Below are 12936 nucleotides of genomic sequence, written 5' to 3'. Positions count from 1 at the left end.
CTGCGCCCTCTTCTGCGCTCAGTGGTGCCTGCGTGGAATCTCAACCTGGTGCTAAGAGCCTTGCAGAAGCCGCCTTTTGAACCCTTGTCAAGGGCATCTCTGAAAGACCTGACGTTGAAAGCAGTCTTTTTGGTGGCTATCACTTCAGCCAGAAGAGTTTCCGAGCTCCAGGCACTCTCATGTCGAGAGCCTTTTCTGCAGTTCACTGAGGCAGGAGTGACTATTCGCACAGTGCCTTCCTTCCTGCCCAAGATTGTTTCTCGCTTCCATGTGAATCAGCAGCTCTGTCTCCCTTCCTTTCGTAGGGAGGACTTCCCAGAGGAATACTCTGCTCTCAAATATCTGGATGTGAGACGAGTCATCATCAGATACTTGGAAGTGACCAATGATTTCCGGAAATCGGATCATCTGTTTGTCCTGTTTGCAGGTCCTCGTAAGGGTCTGCAGGCTGCTAAGCCTACAGTGGCAAGATGGGTCAAGGAAGCCATTGCAGCGGCTTATGTGGCCGCGGGGAAGGTGCCGCCTATTCAGCTGAAGGCTCACTCCTCTAGAGCTCAGGCGGCCTCGATGGCAGAGGCCGGGTCCGTCTCCTTGGAAGAGATTTGCAAGGCGGCAACTTGGGTATCGGCCCATACCTTCTCCAAGCATTACCGCTTGACTGTGGCTGCTCGGGCGGAGGCCCGGTTTGGAGCTTCAGTGTTGCGGTCAGGGATTTCAATGTCCCGCCCTGGGTGAGTACTGCTTCGGTACATCCCACCAGTCTATGGATTGATCAGCATGATGATATGGAAGGTAAAATTATGTATCATACCTGATAATTTTCTTTCCATTAATCATAGCTGATCAATCCATAGCCCCTCCCAGATATCTGTACTGTTTATATTCTGGTTGCATTTCAGATTCAACTTTAGTCTTTAGTTCCTGTTGAGGAGGACTTCGTGTTCAAGTTTTTTCAATTGGATTCTTCAAGAGTTGAGACGAGTTTGTGTTACAGTGAGCTGCTGCATTCCTCTCCCCTCCGTTTTACGGGGCTGGATTGAGACATAAATTCTGCCGGCGCTCCCTCCCGCTTCGTGCGGCTGTAGGGCAGCTTTGTACCCCTCCCGCTTCGGCGGTGTTAGGGTCAGTCAGCTCCTCCCGCGGTTGCGGTTGCAGGATAAGCCAGATCCCCCCGCATCGGCGGGGTGGTGTCCCTCCCCCGCTCCGCGGGGATGAGCTGGACGGATTCCCTTCCCCCACTTGTGTGGGGATGAGCTGGGTTAATTCCCCTCCCCCGTTTCGGCGGTGGTGAGCTGGGCAGAGTGTCCCTTTGTGGGTGTAATTCTCTAAGTGCTGAGTCCTGCGGATGGAGCTTGGATATCGACATACTGAGGAGTTTCCGGCAGCACATGACCACATATAGGGAGGCAAAAGGATTGCTCTCTATCTCCACCTGCTGGTAGATGGACACAACCCACCAGTCTATGGATTGATCAGCTATGATTAATGGAAAGAAAATTATCAGGTATGATACATAATTTTACCTTTCTTCTGTGGCCTTTCTGTGAACTCACTGTTTCCAGTACCTGTCAGGATATGACTTGTTCTGGCACTAGAAGCTTCCAGAGAGGGAGAGAACTAGGGGGGAAGTGGAAAAGTCTCTGGAAGCTTGTGGCACAGTAAGAGGGTTTGTAGAAATAGGGGGAAGGAAGCCTTCTGTTTCCCCACCTAATTTGTCTTGGGTTCCATCTCCCACCTTTGACCCAGTGCTATGAGGGAGATCCCTCCTGCCCAGCCTGATGATGTAACCTGAGAGCAGAATCAGCCTGCTATACCCCCACCCATTGGCACTCTGAGGACACTTGCTGCTGAGCAAAGATTCATTGGACCAAGGGATAAGCATCAGATCTGAAACTCAGTTGCTGGCTTGTTTTAGTGGGGAGTATGGGGAATCTTCCCATCCAGGTAAAGGAGAGAGGATTAATTCAGAGTAGGTGCTGTGCCATCTAGGCATCCTCCTGTTTTCAACAAGAGCATGCAGGAGAATAAAGAACTGTTTGTAAATGTGATAAAGTAATCACTGCAGAGCCACTGTGTCTATCTTCTAGATACATAGGAGCTTAAGTGTTGACCATCTGATTAACCCTTTGTAACAGCTAACATCTGCTTACCAAGAACAGCAAGCGTAAAGAACTGTGCATGCCATGCCCCTCACCTATCTGGTGAGCTGAATTGAATACCAAGGAGAACAAGGAGTGTCTGTTTTGTTTGTGTTTTGTGTATGACTTGCAGGGAGGACAGCATCTATTGTATATAGTTGGCCATATTTTTTCAACAGTTGTAGCTATAGCTTCATCAACTGAAGGACAGTAAAGAATCTGGTTTCAGCAAAAGAACTGGTGTGGTCTCACTTATTCAAAGAAGTGTGAAATCTGATGCAGAGCTTGCTTGGCCTCCCGGGGAAATCTTGGTCCTGCCCTGGGTTTACAACCAATAAATAATAATGTGCACCCCCCTTGTCCAGCTATCCCAGGTATAGCCTAGGCAACCACCTCAGAGCAGGGGTTATATGGAGATAAAGGATGAGCCAAGAGCAGGTTTACTCAACGTCCTTAGATTTTGCACTGTTCCTAAAAAATAGATATCAGTGCCTTTCCATGAGCTTATAGGATCTACAGATTAGAATGTGGGAAAATCCACTCTCAGTACCACTTGTAGATAAGAAGACACTGACACAAAGTACTGTTTCTAATCAGCTCCCCTGGTCAACAAGTTTCAGTTGCTACTAGAGCTGTACCGAATAGCATATTTTACTATTTGGCCGAATACAAATAATGAAAAATATTATTCGGTCAAATACAAATACCAAATATGAATAATGGGCATTGAATTTTAACATAACAAATAAAGAAGCAACATGAAATCAGATATCGTGTTTATTTCAGTAAGATTTAAAATAATAGAGCTCTGGATTATTCATATTCGAATTTAAATCACTATTCAGCCGAATACAAATAACGTATTCAAATCAAATCAATTCTTGTATGCTACTAATATCCCCTTTCCAGGGTTCATTATGGTTTACATTCTAGGTGAGACAAAAGCCGATAATGTTAGTATGAGGTATGAGAACAGTTAGAGACCATTGGTATAATGCATGAGACCTATTCAGGGCTGAATTGAATACAGATATTCGGTACAACCCTAGTTGCTACACTAGTCTGTGGTTGTTGAATCTGCTGTGGAAAGCGCATCTGGGTTGTTGATCTGAGCCTGGATCTTTCCAGGAGGAGGTTATTTCAGAATGCTATGCTCAGCTCTCACATAGCAGCCTAACAGATCATCATGGTTGAGTATATGAATGTTGTACTGGAAGGGGCAAATAAATTCTTAGTGTGTCTCCCTGAGGAGAAATAAGAGAAATGTCATTGTCTGTTAAACAGCAAAGAAAAGTTTTGAGAAACATCTAGTCTGACCTACAATAATTTTGACATGACATCAAGAGCTTCCATATGGCTGTTGGTGCCCACAGATTCTTGTAGTTGTAGACTTCAGATAGAATGTACAAAAAAGAGTCATAAACATGCTCTGCAATAGAGAAAATGGATCAAAATAGCAGTGAATTTGATAAAAGCCCATTGTTTGATACTCAAAATGTTCTCTCCAGCCAGCCATCATCAATCTACCATTCAACTCAGGGAGGTTTGAGAATGGATCCATGAGGAAGACCCTGACCTCCATCCACTCATTCAAGTCTACCACTGAGCAAGATTATGCCCTTGTGATCTAAGAAGCTCAGAACCCTACATGGTGACTCTGCCAACATTAGGGATGGGTTTAAACTGGATCTAAAGCACATTGCCAGTATTCCAGGAGAAAAGTTTGGGGTGGTGACATTTTATGCAGAAGATTCACCCTTAATATAAATCTATCTGTTCATTAGAATTTATAATTTCTGACACTGGATTCTAAATTGAAAAGAAAAGCTACAAATTAAATTAATTAAGAACTTGGAAAATTCTCCACTGATAGGGTGTTTAAATCCTTTTTTGCTTTAGGGCCTGCTGTAAAGGATATATCTTCCCATTTACTGACATATGAAGTTATTCCTGTTCCATACAGAAATAGAGGCATAGTTGCCGATCAGGACACAGATCCACTTCAAGCTGTGTACTATGGTTTTTAAAATTTTGACAGAGGAAGCCCCTTTAGATGTGATGAACTTATTAGTATTGCTGCAAGATTGTCATCTCAAGGTATGACACTTGGAATCCTGTTGCATTTTCCGAAAGCTACTAAGTTAAACTCAATCAAACACTTTACTGCATCATTACAGTACCAAACGGCAGAAATTTGGAATTCATTACCTTTATTTCTTAGGGCCTGCAGACATTATCTAAGTTTCAGGAAAAATCTGAAGGCTCTGTTTTTTTTGACAAATTTGGCCTCTCAAATTCAAATCTTGATTAATTACTGATTATATATTTTTTATTTCACTGTGTCATAGTATAGTGGTCCTCTTGTCTATTTTGTGATGTAATTCCTGGACCTAGTGGTTCAGCATCTTGTTAATGTAATCTGCTCTGAACTGTGGAGGTAGTGGCAGAATAGAAGACATGATATAACATAATATAACATAACAGTAATTACCCTGCTCCCAAAAAAGACCAAATGATTCCATTCCATCCTAGCTCCAGGAGGCTTGAACAAATTTCTGTTAAGCAGAATGTTCAAGATTATTTCACTGAGCATCATTATTCCAGCCTTTAATAAAAGAGATTGGCTGTTGCGGTCATTTTAGAAGTGCTGTTTGTGCTTTAAACATCCCAATCTCAGCACAATTATAAGCAAAAGCAGCCAGAATGTATAAGCTGATATTTTACAAAAGGGCAAGACAAAACGTTTAAGCCACAAAAACGTATACGACCAGCAGTGATGTGTTGAGGCCCGTGCTGGAGAGTGTTGCTGTGTCAGCAATGTCTCTTCCCGATTCCGAATAGCATGTCGACGTACATCTAACATCAGATGAATGTCAAGAATTAGACCACCTTTAAAGCTCAAATAAGTTCTGCCTCCGCATGTTCCTGTGCTGACTGCGAGAGAGCTGAGAGCGTCTATAAGCCTGATTGCCATTTCTGCTCACCAGGTCTGTCATCTGAAACCTCTCCGTCTCTACACCTGCTACCTCCCAAGTGGTTCCCTTCTGTGATCCTGTCTAATTCTCAGCGTGTTGATCATTCTGCTCACAGTCCCTTGTACTATGAGGCACTGGAACAGTCCTCTATCACCATGGCAGATCCTAACCTTTTGTGTGGTGTAAGTGCTGAGCCTTTGCCCTGCCACAACAAAAAGATGCGTGTGGTGTAAGTGCTGAGCCTTTGCCCTGCCACAACAAAAAGATGCTTACAGTGTGTCAACATTCCCCCCCCCCTTCCCCCTGTGCACACACATATGTTCACCTTATCTGAGGTGAGGTTTTCCTTGTGGAACATGAACTGCTGCTTTGAAGTCCTTGTGAGACAGGAACTGCTGCTTTCAAGCCTAGTGTTGTTCAAAGTACTATGTTAAAGTACTCAAGTAAAAGTAAAAATAATATATATTTTAATACTTAAGTAAAACTACAGTGAAGAATACACAAAATAATTTACACTTAAGGTATTGCCTAATACAGTGGTTCCCAAACCTGGTCCTGGAGGCATCCTAGCTAGTCAGGTTTTCAGGATATCCACAATGAATATTCATGAGAGAGATCCGCATGCAGTGAAGGCAGTGCATGCAAATCTCTCTCATGAATATTCATTGTGGATATCCTGAAAACCTGACTGGCTGGTTTGCCTCCAGGATCAGGTTTGGGAACCATTGGCCTAATATACTACTTTTTGAGTAAAAATTAAAAGTACTGCAACTACATTGAATACAACAATTATTAACATTTTTCTTCCAACAACTTTATTGTTCTACAATTCAATGCGCTTTGCTTTTAGTAAAACTAAATTTTGAAAATGACTGTCACTCATGAGTGTGCTTGTGAGTCATGTGGATAAAGGTGAGGTGGTCAGTATTGTGAATCTGGATTTTCAAAAGGCATTTGACAAAGCCCCTCATGAAAGACTCCTGAGGAAATTAGAAAGTCATGGAATAGGAAGTAATGTCCTTTTGTGGATTAAAAACTGGTTAAAAAATAGATCCCCAGGGGTCTGTGCTAGAGCCACTGCTTTTTAACATATTTATAAACGGGCAGTGCTGCTGAATATTGGCTCTGCTGCCCAGGCACAATATGGGCTGTGCTGGGATGGTTCAGTGGTGGAGTCGGGAGACTCAGAAGTTATACAGACAGATATAAGTGCATAAAAAGCAGTCCTGTCTTTGCCCGGTTAGGTATGCAGGTAGGTGCACTGAATATCAGCCGACAGCCTGTGTTACTTCCTTCCGAAGGAATATACAAGCCACTTGATTTCTGGGTCTGCTGAAGACCCGGATATTCAGGAGCATAGTTATCAATGTGGGCTACCATTAAGACATATTTTTTTACCTCTAACTTGTACTATTTTAGCATAGGTTCCATTTTATGCAATGAGACCTAGTTACTAATAACTGGGGTTAACAGTCAAATAACACATCTTAATGGTAGCTCCCTCAATGCTGCTGTCAGGACATGGCCTGGCATTGAATATCTAGGTGTAACTCAGCATACAACTGTCAGCAGCTTTAAAACCGCTGTCTGCTGTGGCCTGAATATCACCAATTAATTTGTTAAATCAGAGGCTTCTTATTGAACCTGAAAATAAAGCATGTAAATAGTTCACCAGTGTCTTCATTTAAGGTAAAGGAATTTAGTGCTGAGTTGCTATCCCACAGAGCTAACCCTGAAGAAACCTTTAACTACAATATGTTAAATCTGAAACCTGCCCAGGGAACACCTTCAGAGATACCCCTTTTCTATTCAGCTAAATTTATGTACCTTAAAATTTTAAAGTCAAAGGTTTAGGGAAAAATTGTAAAAGACATTTCAACGCATAAAATAGTGTTTTACACAAAGATATGGTCTTTTCTAAAATAGTATCTAGCATATGTTAATAAACTTATACACATACACTATGTACATGTATGAGTTTGTCCAATCTAGTCAAAGCATTCCTGGGGCACAGTTTGGATGAGATTTGTACAGATAGCACCTGTGCATAATATGTAAACACCTTTGATTATAACCACAGAAAGGTAGTATATCAATTTCCATCCTCCATTCTATTTTATAATGTAAATTCATAAGTATGAAAAAATAAAACGGCAAATATGTGCATGTGCATCTATTTCCCTTTAAAACTGAGATATCTTTTGCACATACTGGCTGCATAAATTAGGTGGCTTGTTAGCCAACAGGGAGGGTAACTGTATACTTCTCAGGTTAACCAGATTAAGCATTTAAAAACTGACTACATTATATAACCACTACATCATGTAATATATATTATCTGTTTATGAAGTATGCATTATATATTTACAACGTGCATGTTATGGGTACATTCAACCTGAAATGAATATAATGCTATTTTTTCTTGTATGGTAATATTTTTCTGTATTTAGATTGGTTCGTTAAAAATCCTAAAGGAAATAAGTCGTAATTCACAGATCAGAAGTGCTATTGCTGACCTCGGGGGCTTACAGACTATGGTCAAAATCCTTGATTCCCCAGCTAAAGATTTGAGGAGTTTGGCAGCTGAAACAATTGGCAATGTTGCCAAATTTAGACGAGCTCGACGAACAGTAAGACAATATGGAGGAATAAAGAGGCTGGTTAGTACACATTGCAATCAATAAGTTAATTCGTCATATAAGTGTGTTGTGTGAAAATCTAATTTAACTGTTATTTGCTAATTAGGTAATTATATTTAACATACTCTGTTTTGAAATTATTTTTGAGTTAAAATTAGTCATTTTTGTGAAATATTTTAGGTTAGGTTATTGGACTGTGCTCCAATAAGATCAGCTAATCTCACTGCAGACCAGGAAAAAGATATTGAAGTTGCACGGTGTGGAGCGCTGGCCCTCTGGAGCTGTAGTAAAAGCACCAGGAATAAAGAAGCAATTCGTAAGGCTGGAGGAATTCCTTTGTTGGCTAGACTACTAAAGTCACCTCATGCCAACATGTTAATTCCAGTGGTGGGGATATTGCAAGAATGTGCATCTGAGGTAAATAAAACTAAGGTTCTTCTGTTTTAAAATTCTCACTTTATTTATTTATTTGCTGCATTTGTATCCCACATTTTCCCACCTATTTGCAGGCTCAATGTGGCTTACATTATATAGCAATGTCATCACCATTAACAGAGTAAGAGGTTCAGCATATTGTTACAATTAATGTACAAGAATAGCAGGTAGGTAGGGTAAATAAAATGATAATACATAACATACAAGTGAGAGTAGGAAAAGATGTAATGTTCAATTATGATAATATGATAAAATAATCAAATCAGAAGGGATCAATATTGGTTGGTTCTGGTATAGATTAGGAAACAAGTCATTAAGGAGGATTCTTTTTGTAAGTCTCTTTGAACAGGTACGTCTTCAGTAACTTCCAGAAGGTTGTCAAGTCGTGCGTAGTTTTTATAGTATTCAGTAGTTTATTCCATAATTGTGTGCAGAGGTAGGCGAAGTTAGATGCATGTATTGATTTGTATTTAAGACCTCTGCAATTGGGGTAGTGGAGGTTTAGGAAAGTACGTGATGAACTTTTGGTATTTCGTGTCGGTAAGTCAATTAGGTCTGACCTATATGATGGGGCCTCTCCATGAATGATTTTATGAGTTAAGGTGCAGATTTTGAACGCATTTCGATCTTTTAATGGAAGCCAATGTAATTTTTCTCTAAGAGGTTTGGCGCTTTCATATTTCTTTCCGAATATGAGTCTGGCTGCGGTGTTCTGGGCAGTCTGGAGTTTCTTAATGGTTTGCACTTTGCATCCTGCGTAAATGGAATTGCAGTAATCCAGATGGCTCAGTACCAATGATGCACCAGCTTGTGGAATATCTCCCTTGGGAAAAAGGTTTCACTCTTTTAAGCTTCCACATTGCATAAAACATTTTCTTTGTAACATTTTTCACATGGCAATCAAGGGTAAGATTTCAGTCAATAGTAGCACCCAGGAGTTTCAGGGTATCCTCAACAGGAAGAGTGTGGCTTGGTGTATTTATATTGGTGTAATTGGTCTTGTTATACTGCGATGAAAGGATAAGACATTTACAGTTGAAAACTATCTAAACAATTATTTACCTTATTTATTATTTACAAAACTACATCTTTATTCTTCTTCAATATAATTAACAGTACAACAGAGTACATAGCTGTACACTGCCTTGGGTGAATCTCTTCATAAAGGCTGTTAAATAAACATAACATTTTTCTGAAAGAAAAGCAGGATGATGAACTACTCAATTGAGATGTCATCCTATGGTGTCAATGCAGAATATTTCTAGAATTCTTTGGAAAAGCCTAGACAGCTTTTTGGGATATGCATAGGACTTTCCACACAGTTTAGTTTTAGCATAGTTTATTTAGTTTAGGGGTTAATATTCAAAAACATTTGGTACTGTTATAAATACCACTGAGTAAGAAATTCAGTAGCACTTTGTGGATAGTACCGCTGAATATCTTTACAAATCATTGTGACACTATCTAGATAGTGCTGGGGTGGTCCATGGGCTAAGAACAAAGCTATCCAGGTAGTGATGATTTTCAACGCTGCTGCTCAGATAACTATCTAGATAACTTAGGATGTCAAAAAGGCTGTCCTAAGTGTAACTGGATAAGCTATCCTGGTAGCAGCTGGATATCGTGGCTACCCAGATAGTGTCAAGCAGTCATACCAATATCTGGACATTCAGCAGTAGCCACTATTTGGGTACTACCAATGAATATCTGGATTTTTCCCCCCCACAGAACATCTTTAAAAAAATAAAACACACTGACCACCATGGATTATATCTGTAGTTACTTTCTAAACTTCCCTTCACTGAGGCAGAAGAGTGATTTGCAACATAATAACATAGAATGAAAAGCACAACAAAATAAAAAAGTGAATAAAATCAAAATAACTATTCACTTAAATAAAATTAACATTTTTAAAATATAGGTGCTTATACAACTAGGCTAACTGTTCATGTTAAATTGTATGTCATGCACCTAGAGCCTAGTTTTCAAAGGGTTTAGGTGCCTAGATTTTAAGAGTTACAGGCTTATTTTCGAAAGGGATCGCCGGCGATCTTGTGACACAAATCGGGAGATCGCCGGCGATCTCCTGATCCTGGCCAAATCGGTATTATCGAAAGCCGATTTTGGCCGGCTTCAACTGCTGTTTCGTCATGGCGCCAGCCAACCTTCAAGGGGGTGCATTGGTAGGGTAGTGAAGGCGGGACGAGGGGCAGGGCGGTGGCGTGGGTACGAGATGGCCGGCTTCGGCTAATAATGGAAAAAAAGAGACCGGCTCAAACGAGCATTTTGCCTGCCGGACTTGGTCCATTTATTTTTAGGACCAACTCTGGAAAAAGTGCCCCAACTGACCAGATGACCACCGGAGGGAAGCGGGGATCATAGTTCTTAGGGGTGAAGGGGGCACCTACATGTGGGTACAGTGGGTTTTGGAGACCTCCCATTTACCAGCACAAGTGTTACAGGTAGGGGGGGATGGGCCTGGGTCCACCTGCCTTAAGTGCACTGCGGTACTCACTAAAAGTGCTCCAGGGACCTGTATACACGCAGGCCTCTAGGACTTGTTGCTGCTATATAACATTGGCACACCAGTTGACACCTGAATACTAATCTCTCCGAAAACGTTCTTTATTGGAATAAGCACGCTTACTCACAGTTAACTGCAGATCAGAGGTTGTGCCCCACTGGCAAAGAGTCTTCCTGGTACTGAGATGAGCAGTAGGTCAGAGCTGGCAGAATGCTGTACAATGCCCTCTTTCAGCCACATTCAAGGTAAGAACTAAGTTCTGTAACGTGGCTTACACGTGAAAGGGATCTAAAACTGGCTTACAAAAATGGCCACTACCTCATGGACTACCGGAAACAAAACAGGGCACACTCTGACCCAGTAAGCAGGGGGAAAAGCACCATGGGAGTAGAGCCTACCAACTACCAACATTGTTGGGTTTAGAATAGGGTCAGTTACACTCATAACCTAATTTGCTAATTGGTTTCTAAATTTATTTATTTATAACATTTGTATCCCATATTTTCCCACCTATTTTCAGGCTCAATGTGGCTTACATAATTCCGCAAGTGGTGATTACCAGTTCCGGATAGGAGAAATACATAGTTGGGGCAAAGAGACAGATTAGGTTAGGTTAGAAGAGGAAAGTTCGTCCTATGATAAGAGTTAAAGGTAATAGGTTAAACTTCAATCATGACAAAAAAATAGCTTGAACAATTAGGATCATTAAACTGGAAATCAAGATAATTAGCAAAACAGTTGAGATATAGATTTAGGTGGCAGAGATATAGATATAGATTGGGTGGCAGAGCCGGTGGTGGGAGGGGGGGGGGGCTGGTTGGGAGGCGGGGATAGTGCTGGGCAGACTTATATGGTCTGTGTCCTGAAAATGACAGATACAAATCAAGGTAAGGTATACACAAAAAGTAGCACATATGAGTTTATCTTGTTGGGCAGACTGGATGGACCGTGCAGGTCTTTTTCTGCCGTCATCTACTATGTTACCTCCCCTTACTCCCCCAGTGGTCACCAACCCCCTCCCACCCAAACAAAAACTAAAACTTTTTTTGCCAGCCTGTATGCCAGCCTGAAATGTCATACCCAGCTCCTTGACAGCAGTATACAGGTCCTTGGAGCAGTTTTTAGTGGGTGCAGTGCACTTCAGGCAGGTAGACCCAGGCCTATCCCCCCCCCCCCCCCCCGCCTGTTACACTTGTGGTGGTTAATGTAGAGCCCACCAAAAAAAAAACCCCAAAACCCACTGTACCCACATGTAGGTGCCCCCCTTCACCCCTTAGGGCTATGGTAATGGTGTAGAGTTGTGGCGAGTGGGTTTTGGGGGGAATTTGGGGGGCTAAGCACACAAGGTAAGGGTGCTATGCACCTGGAAGCTATTTTTGTTTTGTTTTTTTAATTTTTGTAAGTGCCCCCTAGGGTGCCCGGTTGGTGCCCTGGCATGTCAGGGGGGCCAGTGCACTACAAATGCTGGCTCCTCCCATGCCCAAATGCCTTGCATTTCGCTGGGTTTGAGATGGCCGGGCCCGGTTTCCATTATGGCTGAAAACCAAAGTCGGCCATCTCATATAAACCTGGCGATCTGCTGGCGATCCTGTTGTAAACCCGGCGAGCGATTTGGCCGGCGCCAAGCGTATTTTGAAAATACGCTTGGCTCCGCCCGCTTACGGCACCGGCCCCGAAGATGGCTGGCGCCGTTCAATTATGCCTCTCTTAGGCACCTAAACTGACTCCTTTGAAAATTTACAGGAGTAGAATTTCATAAAGGCTCATTTTACATAGAACATTGAGATCATAATTCAGACATTCAGGTCAGAATGTGCTCTATTCCAGCATCATTTTACAAAAGGCTGTGCTGAAAATAGAGCCTTTTATAAAATACCTAGATATTCTGTTAGAATATCAATGAAATGCTTTGATGTCCCCATGCATACCCCCACCCTCCCACTCTGTCAGACTGTCAAAGTAATGCTTTGATGTTTCTCTTATATATACTATCTGCTACCACATTTGCTTATTTCCGATCTGACGAAGAAGGGCAACCTTCGAAAGCTAATCAAGAAATGTATTAAGTTATGTCCAATAAAAAAGGTGTCATCTTATTTTCTTTTCCATGTTTTATTTTGTTTGATTTCTATTGATAGCCTTGAAGAGTGGACTAACACGGCTACCACACCTCTCTTCATAAAATACCTATAAGGACATTTAGGAGTTGCATGTGTATTTGCCAG

General features: G+C 41.7%; 1 protein-coding gene across 1 annotated transcript in view; it reads left to right on the top strand.

Annotated features, from left to right (window-relative positions):
• LOC115459145 (armadillo repeat-containing protein 4-like) overlaps nt 1–12936 on the top strand; it is a 102800-nt gene that overhangs the window by 61153 nt on the left and 28711 nt on the right. Inside the window, exons 4-5 of the mRNA XM_030189019.1 lie at nt 7564–7773; nt 7933–8169. Of these exons, the coding sequence (XP_030044879.1) occupies nt 7564–7773; nt 7933–8169 (447 nt within the window). The remainder of the gene's footprint in view (nt 1–7563; nt 7774–7932; nt 8170–12936) is intronic.

The sequence above is a fragment of the Microcaecilia unicolor genome, unplaced genomic scaffold, assembly GCF_901765095.1.
Source record: "Microcaecilia unicolor unplaced genomic scaffold, aMicUni1.1, whole genome shotgun sequence".
Classification (NCBI taxonomy): Eukaryota; Metazoa; Chordata; class Amphibia; order Gymnophiona; family Siphonopidae; genus Microcaecilia; species Microcaecilia unicolor.
The sequence above is the reverse complement of the archived record's forward strand: the minus strand, read 5'-3'. Positions and strand labels throughout refer to the sequence as shown.